Source organism: Salmo trutta, unplaced genomic scaffold, assembly GCF_901001165.1.
Source record: "Salmo trutta unplaced genomic scaffold, fSalTru1.1, whole genome shotgun sequence".
Taxonomy (NCBI): domain Eukaryota; kingdom Metazoa; phylum Chordata; class Actinopteri; order Salmoniformes; family Salmonidae; genus Salmo; species Salmo trutta.
In genome coordinates, this window is record NW_021823073.1 from 192,383 (window position 1) to 220,263 (window position 27,881).

The window sequence follows — 27,881 nt, forward strand, 5'->3', positions numbered from 1 at the left end:
AATTAGTTAATAGACCAATAAGAAAGACGTCGAAACCTCTCTGCCAATAACAGATCATTTTCAGTTTTCCAGACCACTCCCAGACAGTCATAGCTAAATTCTTGCTTGAGAAATGGCTCTTTGCTAACAAGCTATTTTAGTATCTTTTTGACCATTTTAATTAAAAACAATCACAGTAAGGTACTTAATTGTTACCCAGAAATGATTTAATATTGAGAATTTAAATTAAAAAACTTCTGCATTGGACCTTTAACCCTGAAGAGAGGATGTAGCAGTCTGGTCTCAGAGTTACAGCCCTGTCTCAGACTGAGAAAAGATGGGGCAAAGTGCTGTTCGTCTGCAGAGCAGAGCTAGGACATGCCGTGGGGAGCTCTTGTCTGCTTTGTCTGTAGAAACCTCACATATGTGTGTTGGTCCGTCTCCATATCAGTAGCTGGTGAGAGTAGTGTGTTTGCATCCGGGTCTCTGGCATGCCACAAGACTGTTTTAGCCTGCAGAGTTAAAGCCAAGGCGAGTGTGGCTCCCTCAAGCCTGCTGCTGGTCTTTGTAGTTAACTCTCAGCCTAGCCGCTGGTCTTTGTAGTTCTCGCAGCCTAGCCGCTGGTCTTTGTAGTCCTCTCAGCCTAGCCGCTGGTCTTTGTAATTCTCGCAGCCTAGCCGCTGGTCTTTGTAGTTCTCGCAGCCTAGCCGCTGGTCTTTGTAGTTCTCGCAGCCTAGCCGCTGGTCTTTGTAGTTCTCGCAGCCTAGCCGCTGGTCTTTGTAGTTCTCTCAGCCTAGCCTCTGGTCTTTGTAGTTCTCTCAGCCTAGCCGCTGGCCTTTGTAGCTTTCTCAGCCTAGCCTCTGGTCTTTGTAGCTTTCTCAGCCTAGCCTCTGGTCTTTGTAGTCCTCTCAGCCTAGCCTCTGGTCTTTGTAGTTCTCTCAGCCTAGCCTCTGGTCTTTGTAGTCCTCTCAGCCTAGCCTCTGGTCTTTGTAGTCCTCTCAGCCTAGCCTCTGGTCTTTGTAGTCCTCTCAGCCTAGCCTCTGGTCTTTGTAGTTCTCTCAGCCTAGCCTCTGGTCTTTGTAGTCCTCTCAGCCTAGCCGCTGGTCTTTGTAGTTCTCTCAGCCTAGCCGCTGGTCTTTGTAGTCCTCTCAGCCCTGCTTCCAGTGTTGGCTCACTGAGCTAAAGCCAAGTCATTAGCCCGGGTAGCTAATGTGAGTCTTCAGGTCTACAACAAGGTTTCTCTCAGCCCTGCTGTTTGGTCCTTGACATCCAGTTTGTGCACCACCCTGAAGGCCTCTAGGAACTCGTTGAAGTCGATGCTGCCATCCTTGTTGAAGTCTATACTCTTAGCCAGTTCATCTATGGCCCGGTCATCCACCTCCACACCTAGGTGAGCACTAAACAGACGCCAGGTCTGACGGAACTCCTCGATGGAAATCTGACCTGGATGGGGAAAGACAGTGAGAGAAACTAAGAAATACTAAAAGCTTTTCTTTCTAACAAGCTAATGGTTAATGTAGCATGATGTGAACTAGCAGGCTTAGGAGCTGTAATAGTTATCATTAGAGTAACATGTACCAGAGTGGTCTTTGTCCATGATGTTGAAGATAATCTCAAGGTCTGTTCGATATCTGTAAAGAGTTTCAGCCAAGTTTGGAGTGACCTGAACGAAACACAGAGAGAGAGAGTTTCTGTGAAAGGAGCAGCTTTATTCAACAGCTTTATTGATGACCAAATAACATCAATCAATTGATCGATCAGTCTCTTCCTGGTTCTGACCTGGGCTATGGGTTGTCCCGGGCCCATGTCCTCGAAGCAGGACTGGTAGTCGATTCTGCCATCTGGTGCCAGCTGTGCCAGGCGCGGGCGCAGAGTCCTCCAGGGCAGGTCCAGTCTCAGGACTGACTCCACCACCAGGGCCCACTCACAGATAGAGATACAGCCTGGAACAGACAGTCTAACTCACTGACAGACAGAGATACAGCCTGGAACAGACAGACAGTCTAACTCACTGACAGACAGAGATACAACCTGGAGCAGACAGACAGTCTAACTCACTGACAGACAGAGATACAGCCTGGAACAGACAGACAGTCTAACTCACTGACAGACAGAGATACAGCCTGGAGCAGGCAGACAGTCTAACTCACTGACAGACAGAGATACAGCCTGGAACAGACAGACAGTCTAACTCACTGACAGACAGAGATACAGCCTGGAGCAGGCAGACAGTCTAACTCACTGACAGACAGAGATACAGCCTGGAGCAGGCAGACAGTCTAACTCACTGACAGACAGAGATACAGCCTGGAGCAGGCAGACAGTCTAACTCACTGACAGACAGAGATACAGCCTGGAACAGACAGACAGTCTAACTCACTGACAGACAGAGATACAGCCTGGAACAGACAGACAGTCTAACTCACTGACAGACAGAGATACAGCCTGGAACAGACAGACAGTCTAACTCACTGACAGACAGAGATACAGCCTGGAGCAGGCAGACAGTCTAACTCACTGACAGACAGAGATACAGCCTGGAACAGACAGACAGTCTAACTCACTGACAGACAGAGATACAGCCTGGAACAGACAGACAGTCTAACTCACTGACAGACAGAGATACAACCTGGAGCAGACAGACAGTCTAACTCACTGACAGACAGAGATACAGCCTGGAACAGACAGACAGTCTAACTCACTGACAGACAGAGATACAGCCTGGAGCAGGCAGACAGTCTAACTCACTGACAGACAGAGATACAGCCTGGAACAGACAGACAGTCTAACTCACTGACAGACAGAGATACAGCCTGGAACAGACAGACAGTCTAACTCACTGACAGACAGAGCTACAGCCTGGAGCAGGCAGACAGTCTAACTCACTGACAGACAGAGCTACAGCCTGGAGCAGGCAGACAGTCTAACTCACTGACAGACAGAGCTACAGCCTGGAACAGACAGACAGTCTAACTCACTGACAGACAGAGCTACAGCCTGGAACAGACAGACAGTCTAACTCACTGACAGAGATACAGCCTGGGACAGTCTAACTGACAGAGGTATAGCCTGGAACAGACACAGCACAGAGTCACTAATGATACACAATGATGGGCGCGTTCCAGGTGATCTTTATGGCAGGTGGCTACACATCTCAGAATATGACTATGTCATAGGAGTTTGGGGTGTTCTTTAACAGCTGGTAGGCAGTGTGTGTGTGTTATTGCAAAAATATCTTACCACTGTTACTTGTGTCATACTGCTGAAAGGCAGCCATGAGTTCTGAGCGGTGGGCAAACAGCTTCTCCTGTACAGCCCTTACAGCCGAACCCTCTGCCACATTCACCCTGGGGACGGACACACACACACGATAATCAACTCATTGTCACGCTCTGTATGTAGAGACCAGTAGGAACCATGATCCCCTACCCCAACCTCCACCCTCCACCCCAACCTCCTACCTCCACCCCAACCTCCTACCTCCACCCCAACCTCCTACCTCCACCCCAACCTCCTCCCTCCTACCTCCACCCCAACCTCCTACCTCCACCCCAACCTCCTACCTCCACCCCAACCTCCTACCTCCACCCCTACCTCCACCCCAGCCCCTACCTCCACCTCCAACCCCTACCTCCACCTCCAACCCCTACCTCCACCTCCAACCCCATCTCCTACCTCCTACCCAGCGCCTACCTCGACCTCCAACCCAGCGCCTACCTCCACCTCAACCCCAACCCCTACACATCCAACCCAGCCTCCACCTCCACCCCCACCTCCACCCCAGCCCCTACCTCCACCTCCAACCCAGCGCCTACCTCCACCTCCACCCCAACCCCTACACATCCAACCCAGCCTCCACCTCCACCCCAACCCCCACCCCTACACATCCAACCCAGCCTCCACCTCCACCCCAACCTCCACCTCCACCCCAGCTCCTACACATCCAACCCAGCCTCCACCTCTACCCCAACCCCAACCCCCACCCCTACACATCCAACCCAGCGCCTACCTCCACCTCCAACCTCCACCCCAACCTCCTACCTCCACCCCTACCTCCTACCTCCACCCCTACCTCCTACCTCCACCCCTACCTCCACCCCAGCCCCTACCTCCACCCCAGCCCCTACCTCCACCCCAGCCCCTACCTCCACCCCAGCCCCTACCTCCAACCCCATCTCCTACCTCCACCCCAGCCCCTACCTCCACCCCAGCCCCTACCTCCACCTCCAACCCAGCGCCTACCTCCATCTCCACCCCAACCCCTACACATCCAACCCAGCCTCCACCTCCACCCCAACCCCTACTTCCACCCCAGCCCCTACCTCCACCTCCAACCCAGTGCCTACCTCCACCTCCACCCCAACCCCTACACATCCAACCCAGCCTCCACCCCCACCCCAACCCCCACCTCCACCCCAGCCCCTACACATCCAACCCAGCCTCCACCTCTACCCCAACCCCCACCCCTACACCTCCAACCCAGCCTCCACCTCCACCCCAGCCCCTGCCTCCACCCCAGCCCCTGCCTCCACCTCCAACCCAGCCCCTGCCTCCACCTCCAACCCAGCCCCTGCCTCCACCTCCAACCCAGCCCCTGCCTCCACCTCCAACCCAGCCCCTACCTCCACCTCCAACCCAGCCCCTGCCTCCACCTCCAACCCAGCCCCTACCTCCACCTCCAACCCAGCCCCTACCTCCACCTCCAACCCAGCCCCTACCTCCACCTCTACCCCAACCCCTACACATCCAACCCAGCCTCCACCCCAACCCCCACCTCCACCCCAGCCCCTACCTCCACCTCCACCCCCTACACATCCAACCCAACCTCCACCTCCATCCCCACCTCAGCCCCTACACATCCAACCCAGCCTCCACCTCCAACCCAGCCCCTGCCTCCACCTCCAACCCAGCCTCCACCTCCAACCCAGCCCCTACCTCCACCTCCAACCCAGCCCCTGCCTCCACCTCCAACCCAGCCCCTGCCTCCACCTCCAACCCAGCCTCCACCTCCAACCCAGCCCCTACCTCCACCTCCAACCCAGCCCCTGCCTCCACCTCCAACCGAGCCTCCACATCCAACCCAGCCTCCACCCAGCCCCTGCCTCCACCTCCAACCCAGCCCCTGCCTCCACCTCCAACCCAGCCCCTGCCTCCACCTCCAACCCAGCCCCTGCCTCCACCTCCAACCCAGCCCCTGCCTCCACCTCCAACCCAGCCTCCACCTCCAACCCAGCCTCCACCTCCAACCCAGCCTCCAACCCAGCCCCTGCCTCCACCTCCAACCCAGCCTCCACCTCCAACCCAGCCCCTGCCTCCACCCCAGCCCCTGCCTCCACCCCAGCCCCTGCCTCCACCCCAGCCCCTGCCTCCACCTCCAACCCAGCCCCTGCCTCCACCTCCAACCCAGCCCCTGCCTCCACCTCCAACCCAGCCCCTGCCTCCACCTCCAACCCAGCCCCTACCTCCACCTCCAACCCAGCCCCTGCCTCCACCTCCAACCCAGCCCCTACCTCCACCTCCAACCCAGCCCCTACCTCCACCTCTACCCCAACCCCTACACATCCAACCCAGCCTCCACCCCAACCCCCACCTCCACCCCAGCCCCTACCTCCACCTCCACCCCCCTACACATCCAACCCAACCTCCACCTCCAACCCACCTCAGCCCCTACACATCCAACCCAGCCTCCACCTCCAACCCAGCCCCTGCCTCCACCTCCAACCCAGCCTCCACCTCCAACCCAGCCTCCACCTCCAACCCAGCCCCTGCCTCCACCCCAGCCCCTGCCTCCACCCCAGCCCCTGCCTCCACCCCAGCCCCTGCCTCCACCTCCAACCCAGCCCCTGCCTCCACCTCCAACCCAGCCCCTGCCTCCACCTCCAACCCAGCCCCTGCCACCTCCAACCCAGCCCCTACCTCCACCTCCAACCCAGCCCCTGCCTCCACCTCCAACCCAGCCCCTGCCTCCACCTCCAACCCAGCCCCTACCTCCACCTCCACCCCAGCCCCTACCTCCACCTCTACCCCAACCCCTACACATCCAACCCAGCCTCCACCCCAACCCCCACCTCCACCCCAGCCCCTACCTCCACCTCCACCCCCTACACATCCAACCCAACCTCCACCTCCATCCCCACCTCAGCCCCTACACATCCAACCCAGCCTCCACCTCCAACCCAGCCCCTGCCTCCACCTCCAACCCAGTCTCCACCTCCAACCCAGCCCCTACCTCCACCTCCAACCCAGCCCCTACCTCCACCTCCAACCCAGCCCCTGCCTCCACCTCCAACCCAGCCCCTGCCTCCACCTCCAACCCAGCCTCCACCTCCAACCCAGCCCCTACCTCCACCTCCAACCCAGCCCCTGCCTCCACCTCCAACCGAGCCTCCACATCCAACCCAGCCTCCACCTCCACCCCAGCCCCTGCCTCCACCTCCAACCCAGCCCCTGCCTCCACCTCCAACCCAGCCCCTGCCTCCACCTCCAACCCAGCCCCTGCCTCCACCTCCAACCCAGCCCCTGCCTCCACCTCCAACCCAGCCTCCACCTCCAACCCAGCCTCCACCTCCAACCCAGCCCCTGCCTCCACCTCCAACCCAGCCTCCACCTCCACCTCCAACCCAGCCCCTACCTCCACCTCCAACCCAGCCCCTACCTCCACCTCCAACCCAGCCCCTACCTCTGAGTCAGGGTGAGTTTCCTGGTGTTCCTGCTGACCTGGTACTGGAAGAAGCGAGGGACCAGCTCTCTGCCCAGCTTAATGTAGGCTCCACGGTTACTACCCTCCTCATAGTAGTTAGACGCAGAGAAAATGGTGATCACCTGAAAGAACAAAATACACTTCGATCTTATAGAGCTAGTCCTGTTGTCTACTAGCCATGGGGGGGTCCCAGACATATTAACTATCATATATCTTATAGAGCTAGTCCTGTTCAATAGAGATTAGAAGCAGGCCTAACAGATCACCTGTCCGTCGTGGCAGAGTTCGTAGCCCTCCTGTTTACACTCATGTGATCTGATCAGCAGAGTCATGCCGTGTCTCTCCAGCAGGCGTCTGGTGACGTCTGGCCCGAAGTAACTGCCTCCTCCCCTGAAGGTGTTGGGACTGCAGCCTGGCTGGCTCTTCGGGTCGCTCCACAGCAAATCTACTACCTTCAACATGAGACACAGTCAGAATGGTCACTACTACAGGAATGCAGGATTGGTGCATAGGATAACTTCCTGTTAGACAATGTTTCAACTATATATCAACTTTACTAGGAAGAGAAAAGAGCAGGAAACCAAATTCTGCAAGTCTATTTTGTTATCTTCTTGATCCACCAAACCACCCAACCACCACGGTTTGGCCTCCAGCCTGTAGGTGGCGCTCTGCTCTCACCTGTTTCCACTCCAACTCCTCCCTGGGCGGCTGACGGACGGGGAGGGCAGTGAAGGAGTCCAGGAAGGGCACCTAACAATAACTATATTATTAATATTGTTGTTATTATTATTGGTTATTATTATCATCATTAGGAAGAACACCTGGAGGTTGTTGGTGGGACTGAGCATGCTGGGAGAAAGGCAGCGGCGCAGAGTGAGGCGGGACGACCCCCGGGGGGAGCACAGCGAGGATGAGGAGGAAGAGCTGCCCTGTCTGGTGAGGTGACGTCTCTTCTTGGGGATGTTGCCATGGTCCTGACCCCTGCTCTTACACCGGGGGCTCTCTGGCTGGCCCCTACACCGGGGGCTCTCTGGCTGGCCCCTACACCGGGGGCTCTCTGGCTGGCCATGGTCCTGACCCCTGCTTCTACACCGGGGGCTCTCTGCCTGGCCCCTGCTACTACAACGGGGGCTCTCTGCCTGGCCCTGAGTAGAGTAGAGAATATTTATTATCCCTGAGGGTAAACTTTACAGCTGATAGTCAAAATAAAACAAAATAAAACAAGAACACAATGTAATAATGAACATCCTACTATATCAGGACCTGACTACTGCTCCTAGTCACCTCCATCCTACTGTATCAGGACCTGACCTGACTACTGCTCCTAGTCATCCTACTGTATCAGGACCTGACCTGTCTACTGCTCCTAGTCATCCTACTGTATCAGGACCTGACCTGACTACTGCTCCTAGTCATCCTACTATATCAGGACCTGTCTACTGCTCCTAGTCACCTCCATCCTACTGTATCAGGACCTGACCTGTCTACTGCTCCTAGTCATCCTACTATATCAGGACCTGTCTACTGCTCCTAGTCACCTCCATCCTACTGTATCAGGACCTGACCTGTCTACTGCTCCTAGTCACCTCCATCCTACTGTATCAGGACCTGACCTGTCTACTGCTCCTAGTCACCTCCATCCTACTGTATCAGGACCTGACTACTGCTCCTAGTCATCTCCATCCTACTGTATCAGGACCTGACTACTGCTCCTAGTCACCTCCATCCTACTGTATCAGGACCTGACTACTGCTCCTAGTCACCTCCATCCTACTGTATCAGGACCTGACCTGTCTACTGCTCCTAGTCACCTCCATCCTACTGTATCAGGACCTGACCTGACTACTGCTCCTAGTCATCTCCATCCTACTGTATCAGGACCTGACCTGACTACTGCTCCTAGTCATCCTACTGTATCAGGACCTGACCTGACTACTGCTCCTAGTCACCTCCATCCTACTGTATCAGGACCTGACCTGACTACTGCTCCTAGTCACCTCCATCCTACTGTATCAGGACCTGACTACTGCTCCTAGTCACCTCCATCCTACTGTATCAGGACCTGACCTGACTACTGCTCCTAGTCACCTCCATCCTACTGTATCAGGACCTGACCTGACTACTGCTCCTAGTCACCTCCATCCTACTGTATCAGGACCTGACCTGACTACTGCTCCTAGTCATCCTACTGTATCAGGACCTGACCTGACTACTGCTCCTAGTCACCTCCATCCTACTGTATCAGGACCTGACCTGTCTACTGCTCCTAGTCATCTCCATCCTACTGTATCAGGACCTGACTACTGCTCCTAGTCATCTCCATCCTACTATATCAGGACCTGACCTGACTACTGCTCCTAGTCATCTCCATCCTACTGTATCAGGAACTGACTACTGCTCCTAGTCATCTCCATCCTACTGTATCAGGACCTGACTACTGCTCCTAGTCACCTCCATCCTACTGTATCAGGACCTGACCTGTCTACTGCTCCTAGTCACCTCCATCCTACTGTATCAGGACCTGACTACTGCTCCTAGTCATCTCCATCCTACTGTATCAGGACCTGACCTGTCTACTGCTCCTAGTCTCCTCCATCCTACTGTATCAGGACCTGACCTGACTACTGCTCCTAGTCACCTCCATCCTACTGTATCAGGATCTGACTACTGCTCCTAGTCACCTCCATCCTACTGTATCAGGACCTGACTACTGCTCCTAGTCACCTCCATCCTACTGTATCAGGACCTGACCTGTCTACTGCTCCTAGTCATCTCCATCCTACTGTATCAGGACCAGACCTGACTACTGCTCCTAGTCACCTCCATCCTACTGTATCAGGATCTGACTACTGCTCCTAGTCACCTCCATCCTACTGTATCAGGACCTGACCTGTCTACTGCTCCTAGTCACCTCCATCCTACTGTATCAGGACCTGACCTGTCTACTGCTCCTAGTCATCTCCATCCTACTGTATCAGGACCTGACCTGTCTACTGCTCCTAGTCACCTCCATCCTACTGTATCAGGACCTGACTACTGCTCCTAGTCACCTCCATCCTACTGTATCAGGACCTGACCTGTCTACTGCTCCTAGTCATCTCCATCCTACTGTATCAGGACCTGACCTGTCTACTGCTCCTAGTCATCTCCATCCTACTGTATCAGGACCTGACCTGTCTACTGCTCCTAGTCATCTCCATCCTACTGTATCAGGACCTGACCTGTCTACTGCTCCTAGTCATCTCCATCCTACTGTATCAGGACCTGACCTGTCTACTGCTCCTAGTCATCTCCATCCTACTGTATCAGGAACTGACTACTGCTCCTAGTCATCTCCATCCTACTGTATCAGGACCTGACCTGTCTACTGCTCCTAGTCACCTCCATCCTACTGTATCAGGACCTGACCTGACTACTGCTCCTAGTCATCCTACTGTATCAGGACCTGACCTGACTACTGCTCCTAGTCACCTCCATCCTACTGTATCAGGACCTGACCTGTCTACTGCTCCTAGTCACCTCCATCCTACTGTATCAGGACCTGACCTGTCTACTGCTCCTAGTCATCTCCATCATACTGTATCAGGACCTGACCTGTCTACTGCTCCTAGTCATCTCCATCCTACTGTATCAGGACCTGACCTGTCTACTGCTCCTAGTCACCTCCAGATGGTTCAGACTCCTTCTAGGAAGCCTCAGGGCAGATTTCACCTGCAATGAGTAGACAGAGGAAAGAGAGTACAGTTATCTTGAATCCCCACTGACTGATTGTCACTCTGTTTCACTACAGTCAGGGATGGAAATGAAGCCAGTCTGCTAGCCCGGGGCTAGTACGTTTCAGACCGGGTCAGTATAAAAATGTGTTCAACTAGCCCTGCCACAAAGGATATGTTGTATTTTCAAAGATCTCATGGCACTTATTTCGGACCCGAGCTCGTATAAATTGTGGTCTACTAGCCCGGCTAGCCAGTGGCAACAGTCCTTCAGTTCTATCCCAGCCAGGGTGGATTGCAGGCTAGAGAACAGTAGGATGAATCTTTGTTGTTCCAAATGGCCGACTGTTTGGTAGACAGAAAACAAGGTCACAGGATTCTCTCAATGGAAAAACCACACATTCTGATATCTGGACCATTTCCTCATAGTGTTTTTCTTGCTATACTTTATTTACTTTGCCACCATGGCATTTTTTTGCTTTTACCTCCCTTATCTCACATCATTTGCTCACATTGTATATAGTCTTATTTTTTTTTCTACTGTATTATTGATTGTATGTTTGTTTATTCCATGTGTAACTCTGTGTTGTTGTATGTGTCGAACTGCTTTGCTTTATCTTGGCCAGGTCGCAATTGTAAATGAGAACTTGTTCTCAACTTGCCTACCTGGTTAAATAAAGGTGAAATAAAAATAAAATAAAATAAAATAGGCTACTACTCAGGACCTACAGTACAGGACCTACAGTAACTACAGTACAGGACCTACAGTAACTACAGTACAGGACCTACAGTACAGGACCTACAGTACAGAACCTACTACCCACAACCTACAGTACAGGACCTACAGTACAAGACCTACTACCCGGGACCTACAACCCGGGACCCACAGTACAGGACCTACAGTACAGGACCTACTACCCAGGACCTACAGTACAGAACCTACAGTACAGGACCTACTACCCAAGACCTACAGTACAGAACCTACAGTACAGAACCTACAGTACAGAACCTACTACCCACGACCTACTACCCACGACCTACTACCCACGACCTACAGTACAGGACCTACAGTACAGAACCTACTACCCAGGACCTAAAGTACAGGACCTACAGTACCGGACCTACAGTACAAGACCTACTACCCACGACCTACAGTACAGGACCTACAGTACAGAACCTACTACCCAGGACCTAAAGTACAGGACCTACAGTACAGAACCTACTACCCACGACCTACTACCCACGACCTACTACCCACGACCTACAGTACAGGACCTACAGTACAGAACCTACTACCCAGGACCTAAAGTACAGGACCTACAGTACCGGACCTACAGTACAAGACCTACTACCCACGACCTACAGTACAGGACCTACAGTACAGAACCTACTACCCAGGACCTAAAGTACAGGACCTACAGTACAGAACCTACAGTACAGAACCTACAGTACAAGACCTACTACCCACGACCTACTACCCACGACCTACTACCCAGGACCTACTACCCAGGACCTACTACCCAGGACCTACAGTACAGGACCTACAGTACAGGACCTACAGTACAGAACCTACTACCCACGACCTACTACCCAGGACCTACTACCCACGACCTACTACCCAGGACCTACTACCCAGGACCTACTACCCAGGACCTACTACCCAGGACCTACAGTACAGGACCTACAGTACAGGACCTACAGTACAGGACCTACAGTACAGGACCTACAGTACAGGACCTACTACCCAGGACCTACAGTACAGGACCTACAGTACAGAACCTACTACCCAGAACCTACAGTACAGGACCTACTACCCAGAACCTACAGTACAGGACCTACAGTACAGAACCTACTACCCAGAACCTACAGTACAGGACCTACAGTACAGAACCTACTACCCAGGACCTACTACCCAGGACCTACAGTACAGGACCTACAGTACAGGACCTACAGTACAGGACCTACTACCCAGAACCTACAGTACAGGACCTACTACCCAGGACCTACAGTACAGGACCTACAGTACAGGACCTACAGTACAGGACCTACTACCCAGGACCTACAGTACAGGACCTACAGTACAGAACCTACTACCCAGGACCTACAGTACAGGACCTACTACCCAGGACCTACAGCACAGGACCTACAGTACAGGACCTACTACCCAGGACCTACAGTACAGGACCTACAGTACAGGACCTACTACCCAGGACCTACTACCCAGGACCTACAGTACAGGACCTACAGTACAGGACCTACAGTACAGGACCTACAGTACAGGACCTACAGCACAGAACCTACAGCACAGAACCTACAGCACAGAACCTACAGTACAGAACCTACAGTACAGGACCTACAGTACAGAACCTACTACCCAGGATCTACAGTACAGGACCTACAGCACAGAACCTACAGCACAGAACCTACAGTACAGAACCTACAGTACAGGACCTACAGTACAGAACCTACAGTACAGAACCTACAGTACAGGACCTACTACCCAGGACCTACAGTACAGAACCTACTACCCAGGACCTACTACCCAGGACCTACTACCCAGGACCTACAGTACAGGACCTACAGTACAGAACCTACAGTACAGAACCTACTACCCGGGACCTACTACCCAGGATCTACAGTACAGAACCTACAGCACAGAACCTACAGTACAGAACCTACAGTACAGGACCTACAGTACAGGACCTACAGTACAGAACCTACAGTACAGAACCTACTACCCAGGACCTACAGTACAGGACCTACAGTACAGAACTTACTACCCAGGACCTACTACCCAGGACCTACAGAACCTACAGTACAGAACCTACAGTACAGAACCTACAGTACAGGACCTACTACCCAGGACCTACAGTACAGGATCTACTACCCAGGACCTACAGTACAGGACCTACTACCCAGGAACTACAGTACAGAACCTACTACCCAGGACCTACAGTACAGAACCTACAGTACAGAACCTACTACCCAGGACCTACAGTACAGAACCTACAGTACAGAACCTACAGCACAGAACCTACAGCAAGAGAACCTACAGCACAGAACCTACAGTACAGGACCTACAGTACAGGACCTACAGTACAGAACCTACAGTACAGAACCTACAGTACAGAACCTACTACCCAGGACCTACAGTACAGGACCTACAGTACAGAACTTACTACCCAGGACCTACTACCCAGGACCTACTACCCAGGACCTACTACCCAGGACCTACAGTACAGGACCTACAGAACCTACAGTACAGAACCTACAGTACAGGACCTACTACCCAGGACCTACAGTACAGGACCTACTACCCAGGACCTACTACCCAGGACCTACAGTACAGGACCTACTACCCAGGATCTACAGTACAGGACCTACTACCCAGGACCTACAGTACAGGACCTACAGTACAGGACCTACTACCCAGAACCTACAGTACAGAACCTACAGTACAGGACCTACAGCACAGGACCTACAGCACAGGACCTACAGTACAGAACCTACAGTACAGGACCTACAGTACAGAACCTACAGTACAGGACCTACAGTACAGGACCTACAGTACAGAACCTACAGTACAGGACCTACAGTACAGGACCTACTACCCAGGACCTACAGTACAGAACCTACAGTACAGGACCTACAGTACAGGACCTACTACCCAGGACCTACAGTACAGGACCTACAGTACAGGACCTACTACCCAGGACCTACAGTACAGGACCTACAGTACAGGACCTACTACCCAGGACCTACAGTACAGGACCTACAGTACAGGACCTACTACCCAGGACCTACAGTACAGGACCTACAGTACAGGACCTACTACCCAGGACCTACAGTACAGGACCTACAGTACAGGACCTACAGTACAGGACCTACAGTACAGAACCTACAGTACAGAACCTACTACCCAGGACCTACAGTACAGGACCTACAGTACAGGACCTACAGTACAGGACCTACAGTACAGGACCTACTACCCAGGACCTACAGTACAGGACCTACAGTACAGAACTACAGTACAGGACCTACAGTACAGGACCTACAGTACAGGACCTACTACCCAGGACCTACAGTACAGGACCTACAGTACAGAACTACAGTACAGGACCTACAGTACAGGACCTACAGTACAGGACCTACAGTACAGAACCTACTACCCAGGACCTACAGTACAGAACCTACTACCCAGGACCTATAGTACAGGACCTACAGTACAGGACCTACTACCCAGAATCTACAGTACAGGACCTACAGTACAGAACCTACTACCCAGGACCTACAGTACAGAACCTACAGTACATGTAGGATTACAATCTGTTTTCACCTTGTGTCTCTCTATAGAGCTGAGGAAATCCAGGTCCGTCATGTCTGATATTCCTCCATGGACGATGAGCACTTTGTTATCGATGACTGTTGCTATGGGGAGGAGGCTGAACACATCCTGGACCAGCAGTAGGATGTCCCTGCCATGTGTCTGCAGAGGAGAGAGAGGTGTACATGTCTGCAGAGGACACAGACAGACAGACAGACAGACAGACAGACAGACAGACAGACAGACAGACAGACAGACAGACAGACAGACAGACAGACAGACAGACAGACAGACAGACAGACATGTCTGCAGAGGAGAGAGAGAGAGAGAGAGAAAGGGTGTACATGTCTGCAGAGGAGAGAGAGAGAGAGAGAGAGAGAGAGAGAGAGAGAGAGAAAGGTGTACATGTCTGCAGAGGAGAGAGAGAGAGAGAGAGAGAGAAAGGTGTACATGTCTGCAGAGGAGAGAGAGAGAGAGAGAGAGAGAGAGAGAGAGAGAGAGAGAGAGAGAGAGAGAGAGAGAGAGAGAGAGAGAGAGGTGTACATGTCTGCAGAGAGAGAGAGAGAGAGAGAAAGGTATACATGTCTGCAGAGGAGAGAGAGAGAGAGAGAGAGAGAGAGAGAGAGAGAGAGAGAGAGAGAGAGAGAGAGAGAGAGAGAGAGAGAGAGGTGTACATGTCTGCAGAGGAGAGAGAGAGAGAGAGAGATGAGAGAGAGAGAGAGAGAGAGAGAGAGAGAGAGAGAGAGAGAGAGAGAGAGAGAGAGAGAGAGAGAGAGAGAGAGAGATGTACGTCTGCAGAGTGGTCATGATAAGAAGCTGCCACTAGATGGCGGTGAGAACAACTACATAGGTCCTGTGTGAACAGTGAAGGGGACTTTACCTTGTACTTCTGCATAACTTCTTTAGTGAATCCATATCTGAAAAACAGAAAACAGAGCAGTGTTTATATACTGCAATGTTGTGCTTGTCATGCATGTTCTTATGTGCAACAAAGGACAGTTCCAAGCAACATTTGTTGTCTTGTATATAAAAAAACTGAAATAAAGTTTGGGGATTTTGTATCTGAAGCATTGTACAGGTGTGCTTGTACTAGAATTGAATAGATATGTGAAACAGCTGGGGGTTGTCGAGGACCAATTAGAATGAAAATGCTAACATGTTTCTCTGTCTGGTTCATGATGTGGTCCTCGTGGTCGCCTCTGTTCAGGGTCATGTGGTCTGTGTGTGTAACTACCGGAGGTTCATGATGTGGTCCTCGTGGTCGCCTCTGTTCAGGGTCATGTGGTCTGTGTGTGTAACTACCGGAGGTTCATGATGTGGTCCTCGTGGTCGCCTCTGTTCAGGGTCATGTGGTCTGTGTGTGTAACTACCGGAGGTTCATGATGTGGTCCTCGTGGTCGCCTCTGTTCAGGGTCATGTGGTCTGTGTGTGTAACTACCGGAGGTTCATGATGTGGTCCTCGTGGTCGCCTCTGTTCAGGGTCATGTGGTCTGTGTGTGTAACTACCGGAGGTTCATGATGTGGTCCTCGTGGTCGCCTCTGTTCAGGGTCATGTGGTCTGTGTGTGTAACTACCGGAGGTTCATGATGTGGTCCTCGTGGTCGCCTCTGTTCAGGGTCATGTGGTCTGTGTGTGTAACTACCGGAGGTTCATGATGTGGTCCTCGTGGTCGCCTCTGTTCAGGGTCATGTGGTCTGTGTGTGTAACTACCGGAGGTTCATGATGTGGTCCTCGTGGTCGCCTCTGTTCAGGGTCATGTGGTCTGTGTGTGTAACTACCGGAGGTTCATGATGTGGTCCTCGTGGTCGCCTCTGTTCAGGGTCATGTGGTCTGTGTGTGTAACTACCGGAGGTTCATGATGTGGTCCTCGTGGTCGCCTCTGTTCAGGGTCATGTGGTCTGTGTGTGTAACTACCGGAGGTTCATGATGTGGTCCTCGTGGTCGCCTCTGTTCAGGGTCATGTGGTCTGTGTGTGTAACTACCGGAGGTTCATGATGTGGTCCTCGTGGTCGCCTCTGTTCAGGGTCATGTGGTCTGTGTGTGTAACTACCGGAGGTTCATGATGTGGTCCTCGTGGTCGCCTCTGTTCAGGGTCATGTGGTCTGTGTGTGTAACTACCGGAGGTTCATGATGTGGTCCTCGTGGTCGCCTCTGTTCAGGGTCATGTGGTCTGTGTGTGTAACTACCGGAGGTTCATGATGTGGTCCTCGTGGTCGCCTCTGTTCAGGGTCATGTGGTCTGTGTGTGTAACTACCGGAGGTTCATGATGTGGTCCTCGTGGTTGCCTCTGTTCAGGGTCATGTGGTCAGGGTAGAGGAGCAGGTAGGCAAACAGCAGGATGATGATCTCCACAGACTTCTTCCCTCGGTCCACAAAGTCTCCGTTGAACACGTACGGCGTCTCTGCCGAGGGGAGGCCGTTCTGAAAGACATGGAATAATTATTATGGAAAAAGTAGGCCGTTGTTTCTCTTCATGTAGTGTCACAAGTATACTATGGCATGTACAGTATCATGTCAAGAGCCTAACCTTGTAGAATATGAGCAGCAAGTCATCTAGTCGGCCATGTAAATCTCCTGAAGGAAATGACAAGCATTAGAAGATTTTAAAGGTAGTAGACACATTTCCTCCTAGAAATTAGACCATCCATGGCATATGAAACCAAAATGACTGGGTTCATTGGTTAACTGAGTTAATCAACAGTTAATTAACATTCTCTCCGACATTAATGTTCTGTGTGTGTGTTTAACATTCGTCTCAAGGATTCTTGAGTTTGATGAGATGCGTCTCTGACTACAGGGAAGGACGCCATTGAGGTGAAACAAAGTCTTTTCATTATGTATATAAACAACCGGCAGAAAGAGCTCTATTTTGGGAGCTGAGGGGCTGTTATGTCCTAGATAGTCAGTGTTATGTACTAGATAGTCAGTGTTGTGTCCTAGATAGTCAGTGTTGTGTTATTGTGTCCTAGATAGTCAGTGTTGTGTACTAGATAGTCAGTCTTGTGTTATTGTGTCCTAGATAGTCAGTGTTGTGTCCTAGATAGTCAGTGTTGTGTCCTAGATAGTCAGTGTTGTGTTATTGTGTCCTAGATAGTCAGTGTTGTGTACTAGATAGTCAGTCTTGTGTTATTGTGTCCTAGATAGTCAGTGTTGTGTACTACATAGTCAGTGTTGTGTACTACATAGTAAGTCTTGTTGTGTACTAGATAGTCAGTGTTGTGTTATTGTGTACTAGATAGTCAGTGTTGTGTTATTGTGTACTAGATAGTCAGTGTTGTGTACTAGATAGTCAGTCTTGTGTCCTAGATAGTCAGTGTTGTGTTATTGTGTATTAGACAGTCAGTGTTGTGTACTAGACAGTCAGTGTTGTGTTATTGTGTATTAGACAGTCAGTGTTGTGTACTAGACAGTCAGTGTTGTTATTGTGTCCTAAACTCAGCAACAACAAAAAAGAAACGTCCTCTCACTGTCAACTGTGTTCATTTTCAACTTAACATGTGTAAATATTTGTATGAACATAACAAGGTTCAACAACTGAGACATAAACTGAACAAGTTCCACAGACATGTGATTAACAGAAATTGAATAATGTGTCCCTGAACAAAGGGGGGCTCAAAATCAAAAGTAACAGTCAGTATCTGGTGTGGCCACCAGCTGCATTAAGTACTGCAGTGCATCTCCTCCTCATGGACTGCACCAGATTTGCCAGTTCTTGCTGTGAGATGTTACCCCACTCTTCCACCAGGGCACCTGCAAGTTCCCGGACATTTCTGGGGGGGAATGGCCCTAGCCCTCACCCTCCGATCCAACAGGTCCCAGACGTGCTCAATGGGATTGAGATCCGGGCTCTTCGCTGGCCATGGCAGAACACTGACATTCCTGTCTTGCAGGAAATCACGCACAGAACGAGCAGTATGGCTGGTGGCATTGTCATGCTGGAGGGTCATGTCAGGATGAGCCTGCAGGAAGGGTACCACATGAGGGAGGAGGATGTCTTCCCTGTAACGCACAGTGTTGAGATTGCCTGCAATGACAACAAGCTCAGTCCGATGATGCTGTGACACACCGCCCCAGACCATGACTGACCCTCCACCTCCAAATCGATCCTGCTCCAGAGTACAGGCCTCGGTGTAACGCTCATTTCTTCGACGATAAACACGAATTCGACCATCACCCCTGGTGAGACAAAACCGCGACTCGTCAGGGAAGAGCACTTTTTGCCAGTCCTGTCTGTTCCAGCGACGGTGGGTTTGTGCCCATAGGCGACGTTGTTGCCGGTGATGTCTGGTGAGGACCTGCCTTACAACAGGCCTACAAGCCCTCAGTCCAGCCTCTCTCAGCCTATTGCGGACAGTCTGAGTACTGATGGAGGGATTGCACGTTCCTGGTGTAACTCGGGCAGTTGTTGTTGCCATCCTGTACCTGTCCCGCAGGTGTGATGTTCGGATGTACCGATCCTGTGCAGGTGTTGTTACACATGGTCTGCCACTGCGAGGACAATCAGCTGTCCGTCCTGTCTCCTTGTAGCGCTGTCTTAGGCGTCTCACAGTACGGACATTGCAATTTATTGCCCTGGTCACATCTGTAGTCCTCATGCCTCCTTGCAGCATGCCTAAGGCACATTCATGCAAATGAGCAGGGACCCTGGGCACCTTTCTTTTGGTGTTTTTCAGAGTCAGTAGAAAGGTCTCTTTAGTGTCTTAAGTTTTCATAACTGTGACTTTAATTGCCTACCGCCTGTAAGCTGTTAGTGTCTTAACGACCGTTCCACAGGTGCATGTTCATTAATTGTTTATGGTTCATTGAACAAGCATCGGAAACAGTGTTTAAACCCTTTACAATGAAGATCTGTGAAGTTATTTGGATTTTTATGAATTATTTTTGAAAGACAGGGTCCTGAAAAAGCGACATTTATTTTTTTGCTGAGTTTATATAGTCAGTGTTGTGTTATTGTGTACTAGATAGTCAGTCTAGTGTTATTGTGTACTAGATAGTCAGTGTTGTGTTATTGTGTACTAGATAGTCAGTGTTGTGTTATTGTGTACTAAACTCAGCAACAACAAAAAATAAACGTCCTCTCACTGTCAACTGTGTTCATTTTCAACTTAACATGTGTAAATATTTGTATGAACATAACAAGATTCAACAACTGAGACATAAACTGAACAAGTTCCACAGACATGTGACTAACAGAAATTGAATAATGTGTCCCTGAACAAAAGGGGGGTCAAAATCAAAAGTCAGTATCTGGTGTGGCCACCAGCTGCATTAAGTACTGCAGTGCATCTCCTCCTCATGGACTGCACCAGATTTGCCAGTTCTTGCTGTGAGATGTTACCCCACTCTTCCACCAAGGCACCTGTAAGTTCCCAGACATTTCTGGGGGAAATGGCCCTAGCCCTCACCCTCCGATCCAACAGGTCCCAGACGTGCTCAAAGGGATTGAGATCCGGGCTCTTCGCTGGCAATGGCAGAACACTGACATTCCTGTCTTGCAGGAAATCACGCACAGAACGAGCAGTATGGCTGGTGGCATTGTCATGCTGGAGGGTCATGTCAGGATGAGCCTGCAGGAAGGGTACCACATGAGGGAGGAGGATGTCTTCCCTGTAACGCACAGCGTTGCGATTGCCTGCAATGACAACAAGCTCAGTCCGATGATGCTGTGACACACCGCCCCAGACCATGACGGACCCTCCACCTCCAAATCGATCCCGCTCCAGAGTACAGGCCTCGGTGTAACACTCATTCCTTTGACGATAAATGCGAATTCGACCATCACCCCTGGTGAGACAAAACCGCGACTCGTCAGTGAAGAGCACTTTTTGCCAGTCCTGTCTGTTCCAGCGACGGTGGGTTTGTGCCCATAGGCGACGTTGTTGCCGGTGATGTCTGGTGAGGACCTGCCTTACAACAGGCCTACAAGCCCTCAGTCCAGCATCTCTCAGCCTATTGCGGACAGTCTGAGTACTGATGGAGGGATTGCACGTTCCTGGTGTAACTCGGGCAGTTGTTGTTGCCATCCTGTACCTGTCCCGCAGGTGTGATGTTCGGATGTACCGATCCTGTGCAGGTGTTGTTACACGTGGTCTGCCACTGCGAGGACAATCAGTTGTCCGTCCTGTCTCCCTGTAGCGCTGTCTTAGGCGTCTCACAGTACGGACATTGTAATTTATGGCCCTGGCCACATCTGCAGTCCTCATGCCTCCTTGCAGCATGCCTAAGGCGCATTCACGCAGATGAGCAGGGACCCTATGCATCTTTCTTTTGGTGTTTTTCAGAGTCAGTAGAAAGGCCTCTTTAGTGTCTTAAGTTTTCATAACTGTGACCTTAATTGCCTACCGCCTGTAAGCTGTTAGTGTCTTAACGACCGTTCCACAGGTGCATGTTCATTAATTGTTTATGGTTCATTGAACAAGCATCGGAAACAGTGTTTAAACCCTTTACAATGAAGATCTGTGAAGTTATTTGGATTTTTATGAATTATTTTTGAACGACAGGGTCCTGAAAAAGCGACATTTATTTTTTTGCTGAGTTTATATAGTCAGTGTTGTGTTATTGTGTACTAGATAGTCAGTCTTGTGTCCTAGACAGTCAGTCTTGTGTTATTGTGTACCAGACAGTCAGTCTTGTGTACCAGACAGTCAGTCTTGTGTACCAGACAGTCAGTCTTGTGTTATTGTGTACCAGACAGTCAGCCTTGTGTTATTGTGTACTAGATAGTCAGTCTTGTGTCCTAGATAGTGTTGTGCACTAGATAGTCAACTTGACATCTGGACACTCACGTCTCCCCCCAAAAAACTAAAGGCCTTTAAATGAAATTAACCAACAAGTACAAGACAGTACATGGTCAAATATTGGACAACATAGTTAGCAGTACTGAAAACAATATTGGGGTGGTGGATTAGTTTCCCTCATACAGTGTAAAGTGCTTTGATCATCTGGAAAAGCGCTATATCAATCCAATCAATAAAAATGAACAACAACCTACCACATATTGTGATCTCCTTGGCGTAGGGTGTGGACAGGTGAATGATGTTTGGCATCTGTTTCAGGAGCTTCTTAGTCTGGTGTAACAACTGCAGCATGTATCTGCCATGGAGAGGCTGAAAGAAGAGGAACCATCAGGTAGGACTATAGGTTATTGATCTGTTATTATTCATGAAGCTGTTGTCGTGTCTTTGAGCACCATTAAACTGAAGACATGTTTATCAAAATAACTCCCTGTAATTATTATTACGCGATTAAACTGATTCATCGTTTAACTGTAATTAACTAGGAGATCGGGGCACCAAGGAAAATATTCAGATTACAAAGTTATAATTTTCCTAATATAACTTTCCTATATTATAACATTATATATTATATTATAGTATCTGACCGATTATCTTCTGGTTTAAATGGTGTATTTTACCTTGCGTCAGTCTCATTCCAAACGTCGTAAATTGTTGTATCTGCACGAACCCAGTCTTCACTAAGTCATCCATACATCAACTGTCTTAAAATAATGTATTTACTAAACAAAGTAATTCACAGAAAGCATACAAACAGTAGTTATCGTCAAAGAATTGGTAGAGTAATTTTCCCTAGTGGGCTAAACCGGCATGGCGGCTTGTTTAAACAAACAAGGGGGGGTCAGCTGAGAAGACCCTACAGAGTTGATAAATATTAACAATTGATATGCTAATCCTTTGCACATGAACGCTCACTCATTCGGGAACAATTGCAATCAATATATATTTACGCTCAGTGTGTCGTCAGGATCCTGTTGGAGAGTTTTTGTCCGCGTTCTCTCTCTCTCGGTTAGAATGGATATTTCAAAGCGACATTCATTAATGTCGTTATAGAATGGATGTTTCGTCGGTCTTCGCGTTCGATGACATATTTATGCTGCAGACAATTAATTAATATCAAAGACTTGTTATTATTCTGTCGGTATCGATAGTCTAAAAGTTAACCACGTGGTATGGTTAAACTTTAGTAGACGAATGCATGGTCAAACCTTGGCTCTCTCTTCTGAGGTAAGCTGGTCTAGTGAAAGAACTTCTAGGTGGGGGTTTTATACTTGAACATAGAACAGGCTGTCACATAACGCCTTGTCCTGTCTGTGTCCCTGGGGGCGTGCCGATGACTGAGTTAAGCTTTGAACAGAAATACAATTCTATCACATTAACATCAGTACATAGCCTCTCAACATATTCCAAATAGCTTTAATCTTATTAAATCATTGTATACAACCATTTAGATGCAAGTCCCATAGCTGAGGCTATTATATAAACCTTAGTATGGTAATATGGCAATATTGTCTCTAATGAGTATCACAAAATTGTACCAAGCGGACCAGTTCGTAGCTGGATTCTCCGATCTTTTATACCTTCTCCAGAACATAAATGTCGTTCGGTTCCCTAATTCTGTGAGTTGGAAGAATTCCTTTGTCTCTCTATGAAACCCCTCTCCGTCTCAAAACTGGGCCATGAGGCCGGACATTCTCCTTTGGAATTTTACAACCCCTCTCACCACAGCCTGGGTGGGGGGAGGTAGGTAGGGGGATGGTGCATTGAAAACCCAGAGGGCAAAGGGAGGGGGTTCAACTGTGTTCTCTGTACCCAGAGAGAGGGCAACATCATGACACTGCCATACTGTCCACAACAGCTCCTGTACTCCCTGGGCACATGTTCAGAAAGCAGTCCTGATCTAGGATCAGTTTTTGCCTTTTAGATCATAATGAGTATGATTATATGGACACAGTGAAGTTGATCCTAGACCAGCACTACTACTCTGAAACGCTTTAAGAATACTGGTCCTGTAGCACACAGTGGGAAAAATAAAGTTTGAATTGAATGGTCCGGTACCTGTTGTTCTTTGAATGCAGAGAGCAGGGCGTTGGTGTGAGAGACAGTGAGGGGGAAGGTGAGGTGAGGACCGCTGTAGGACTCAGGAACAGTGATCTGTTCATACATGGTCTGTCTCTCTCTGTCTGACCACGGGTCAACCACTGGGTCCAGCAGGTGGGAGATCAGATCTGACAACATGGAGGATGGAACACACAGGGTTAATAGAATAGAACACACAGGGTTAATAGAATAGAACACACAGGGTTAATAGAATAGAACACACAGGGTTAATAGAATAGAACACACAGGGTTAATAGAATAGAACACACAGGGTTAATAGAATAGAACACACAGGGTAATAGAATAGAACACACAGGGTTAATAGAATAGAACACACAGGGTTGATAGAATAGAACACACAGGGTTGATAGAATAGAACACACAGGGTTAATAGAATAGAACACACAGGGTTAATAGAATAGAACACACAGGGTTAATAGAATAGAACACACAGGGTTAATAGAATAGAACACACAGGGTTAATAGAATAGAACACACAGGGTTAATAGAATAGAACACACAGGGTTGATAGAATAGAACACACAGGGTTGATAGAATAGAACACACAGGGTTGATAGAATAGAACACACAGGGTTAATAGAATAGAACACACAGGGTTAATAGAATAGAACACACAGGGTTATAGAATAGAACACACAGGGTTAATAGAATAGAACACACAGGGTTAATAGAATAGAACACACAGGGTTAATAGAATAGAACACACAGGGTTAATAGAATAGAACACACAGGGTTAATAGAATAGAACACACAGGGTTAATAGAATAGAACACACAGGGTTAATAGAATAGAACACACAGGGTTAATAGAATAGAACACACAGGGTTAATAGAATAGAACACACAGGGTTAATAGATAGAACACACAGGGTTAATAGAATAGAACACACAGGGTTAATAGAATAGAACACACAGGGTTAATAGAATAGAACACACAGGGTTAATAGAATAGAACACACAGGGTTAATAGAATAGAACACACAGGGTTAATAGAATAGAACACACAGGGTTAATAGAATAGAACACACAGGGTTAATAGAATAGAACACACAGGGTTAATAGAATAGAACACACAGGGTTATAGAATAGAACACACAGGGTTAATAGAATAGAACACACAGGGTTAATAGAATAGAACACACAGGGTTAATAGAATAGAACACACAGGGTTAATAGAATAGAACACACAGGGTTAATAGAATAGAACACACAGGGTTAATAGAATAGAACACACAGGGTTGATAGAATAGAACACACAGGGTTAATAGAATAGAACACACAGGGTTAATAGAATAGAACACACAGGGTTGATAGAATAGAACACACAGGGTTAATAGAATAGAACACACAGGGTAATAGAATAGAACACACAGGGTTAATAGAATAGAACACACAGGGTTAATAGAATAGAACACACAGGGTTAATAGAATAGAACACACAGGGTTAATAGAACAGAACACACAGGGTTAATAGAATAGAACACACAGGGTTAATAGAATAGAACACACAGGGTTAATAGAATAGAACACACAGGGTTAATAGATTAGAACACACAGGGTTAATAGAATAGAACACACAGGGTTAATAGAATAGAACACACAGGGTTAATAGAATAGAACACACAGGGTTAATAGAATAGAACACACAGGGTTAATAGAATAGAACACACAGGGTTAATAGAATAGAACACACAGGGTTGATAGAATAGAACACACAGGGTTAATAGAATAGAACACACAGGGTTAATAGAATAGAACACACAGGGTTGATAGAATAGAACACACAGGGTTAATAGAATAGAACACACAGGGTTGATAGAATAGAACACACAGGGTTAATAGAATAGAACACACAGGTTTAATAGAATAGAACACACAGGGTTAATAGAATAGAACACACAGGGTTAATAGAATAGAACACACAGGGTTGATAGAATAGAACACACAGGGTTAATAGAATAGAACACACAGGGTTAATAGAATAGAACACACAGGGTTAATAGAATAGAACACACAGGGTTAATAGAATAGAACACACAGGGTTAATAGAATAGAACACACAGGGTTAATAGAATAGAGTTGTGGGGTTTAAAAATTCCAGTAACTTTCCCCAAATCCCCTGGTATTCCTGCTTACTGCCTCCTGATTCCTGGAATCTTCCAACCGGGATTTCTGGAAAACCTGGGAATTTTAGGTAGGTTACCGGAATTTTACAACTCTAAATAGAGTAGAATCAAACTGAATATAACTTTATTAACACACTAAAACAGGATGTCAAACACATTTGTACATGTTCAGGGCATCTCTGTGGAATAGCCTGCTATAGTAGGTTAATGTCCAGCCATAGACACTCCTTTATGCAGACAAACAGGCAGGACATCATAACCACATGTTGTTATTGAAGAGGACAGCAGCCACACCTCTCTCAGACCCTATCTGGGGAGTGGTCGCTTCCGTCTTCAGAGCACGTCTCTAAACAACCAGTCAGTTTATCATATTACTCTGATCAAAACCACAGAGATCCCCTATACTGTAATTAATATTGTAAAGATAGGCAGATGGTCTGAGCATCGTCTCCTGTTGTCTTCAACAGTAAAGGGCCTGGCTAATTATCTGCAGCAACGTGTTGGTCTGTACGTGTACAGGCAGGCCCCAGCTGTAGCAGCAGCAGTCACAAGAACACAATATCCCACATTACTACAACAGAGAAAAACACAAATGCATGCGGATGCGGTTGCTAAGCAACATCTTCACCATAATATGTTTTAGGCATAGGCTATTAATGGATCGGGACGTTTTTTGTTCAGTCTATAAATAATTATGGGCATTCCATTTTTTTGTGCTAGGAACTGACAGTCCAACAATTTTCCTGAAAACATTTATAAGAAAATGTTAGTTACCTGGGCCATTCCCATTGAGTTGAGTGACGTTGTCCAGCATGAAACTGAAGAAACTGGAGAGCTGAGGAAGATTCAAACATAGTACTTGGTCATATGGAATACAACTGACTAACAGACTGTGTTGGCCTGCTGGGCTAAAGCCGAGGCCTCTACAGGTCTCAGTTAAACCCCCTGGGTTCTTCTCCATTACCTGTAGCTGGTTCTGCTCCCCAGCATACTCTATAGACTGGAAGATGTTCCAGGTGTATCTCTGTCTCATCTCTAACCTGGCCATGTAGCGTCTGTACCAGCGCTGGATCAGGATGGCTGCCTTCATAGCTGAGAGGAGGAGATGGAAGACGGGATAAAATAACACTTTAATAACAGCCCTCTGCAGGTAGTTAGCGGTATAAAATAAAATAACAGTTTAATAACAGCCCTCTGCAGGTAGTTAGCGGTATAAAATAAAATAACAGTTTAATAACAGCCCTCTGCAGGTAGTTAGCCATATTGAATAAAATAACAGTTTAATAACAGCCCTCTGCAGGTAGTTAGCCATATTGAATAAAATAACAGTTTAATAACAGCCCTCTGCAGGTAGTTAGCGGTATAAAATAAAATAACAGTTTAATAACAGCCCTCTGCAGGTAGTTAGCCATATTGAATAAAATAACAGTTTAATAACAGCCCTCTGCAGGTAGTTAGCGGTATTGAATAAAATAACAGTTTAATAACAGCCCTCTGCAGGTAGTTAGCCATATTGAATAAAATAACAGTTTAATAACAGCCCTCTGCAGGTAGTTAGCCATATTGAATAAAATAACAGTTTAATAACAGCCCTCTGCAGGTAGTTAGCCATATTGAATAAAATAACAGTTTAATAACAGCCCTCTGCAGGTAGTTAGCCATATTGAATAAAATAACAGTTTAATAACAGCCCTCTGCAGGTAGTTAGCGGTATAAAATAAAATAACAGTTTAATAACAGCCCTCTGCAGGTAGTTAGCCATATTGAATAAAATAACAGTTTAATAACAGCCCTCTGCAGGTAGTTAGCCATATTGAATAAAATAACAGTTTAATAACAGCCCTCTGCAGGTAGTTAGCAGTATAAAATAAAATAACACTTTAATAACAGCCCTCTGCAGGTAGTTAGCGGTATAAAATAAAATAACAGTTTAATAACAGCCCTCTGCAGGTAGTTAGCCATATTGAATAAAATAACAGTTTAATAACAGCCCTCTGCAGGTAGTTAGCGGTATAAAATAAAATAACAGTTTAATAACAGCCCTCTGCAGGTAGTTAGCCATATTGAATAAAATAACAGTTTAATAACAGCCCTCTGCAGGTAGTTAGCCATATTGAATAAAATA

At 48.4% G+C, this 27,881-nt stretch overlaps 1 protein-coding gene across 1 annotated transcript in view; it reads right to left on the reverse strand.

Annotated features, from left to right (window-relative positions):
- Window positions 1–853: 853 nt before the first annotated feature.
- ppef1 (protein phosphatase, EF-hand calcium binding domain 1) overlaps window positions 854–27,881 on the reverse strand; it is a 31,637-nt gene continuing 4,609 nt past the window's right edge. The window contains 17 exon segments of the mRNA XM_029747565.1: window positions 854–1,422; window positions 1,558–1,642; window positions 1,759–1,922; window positions 3,220–3,326; window positions 6,659–6,801; window positions 6,946–7,131; window positions 7,358–7,429; window positions 7,501–7,632; window positions 10,274–10,390; window positions 14,729–14,878; window positions 15,597–15,633; window positions 16,971–17,137; window positions 17,244–17,290; window positions 21,708–21,822; window positions 23,569–23,738; window positions 26,531–26,591; window positions 26,721–26,848. Coding sequence (XP_029603425.1) covers window positions 1,205–1,422; window positions 1,558–1,642; window positions 1,759–1,922; window positions 3,220–3,326; window positions 6,659–6,801; window positions 6,946–7,131; window positions 7,358–7,429; window positions 7,501–7,632; window positions 10,274–10,390; window positions 14,729–14,878; window positions 15,597–15,633; window positions 16,971–17,137; window positions 17,244–17,290; window positions 21,708–21,822; window positions 23,569–23,738; window positions 26,531–26,591; window positions 26,721–26,848 — 2,099 coding nt within the window. The 3' untranslated portion in view covers window positions 854–1,204.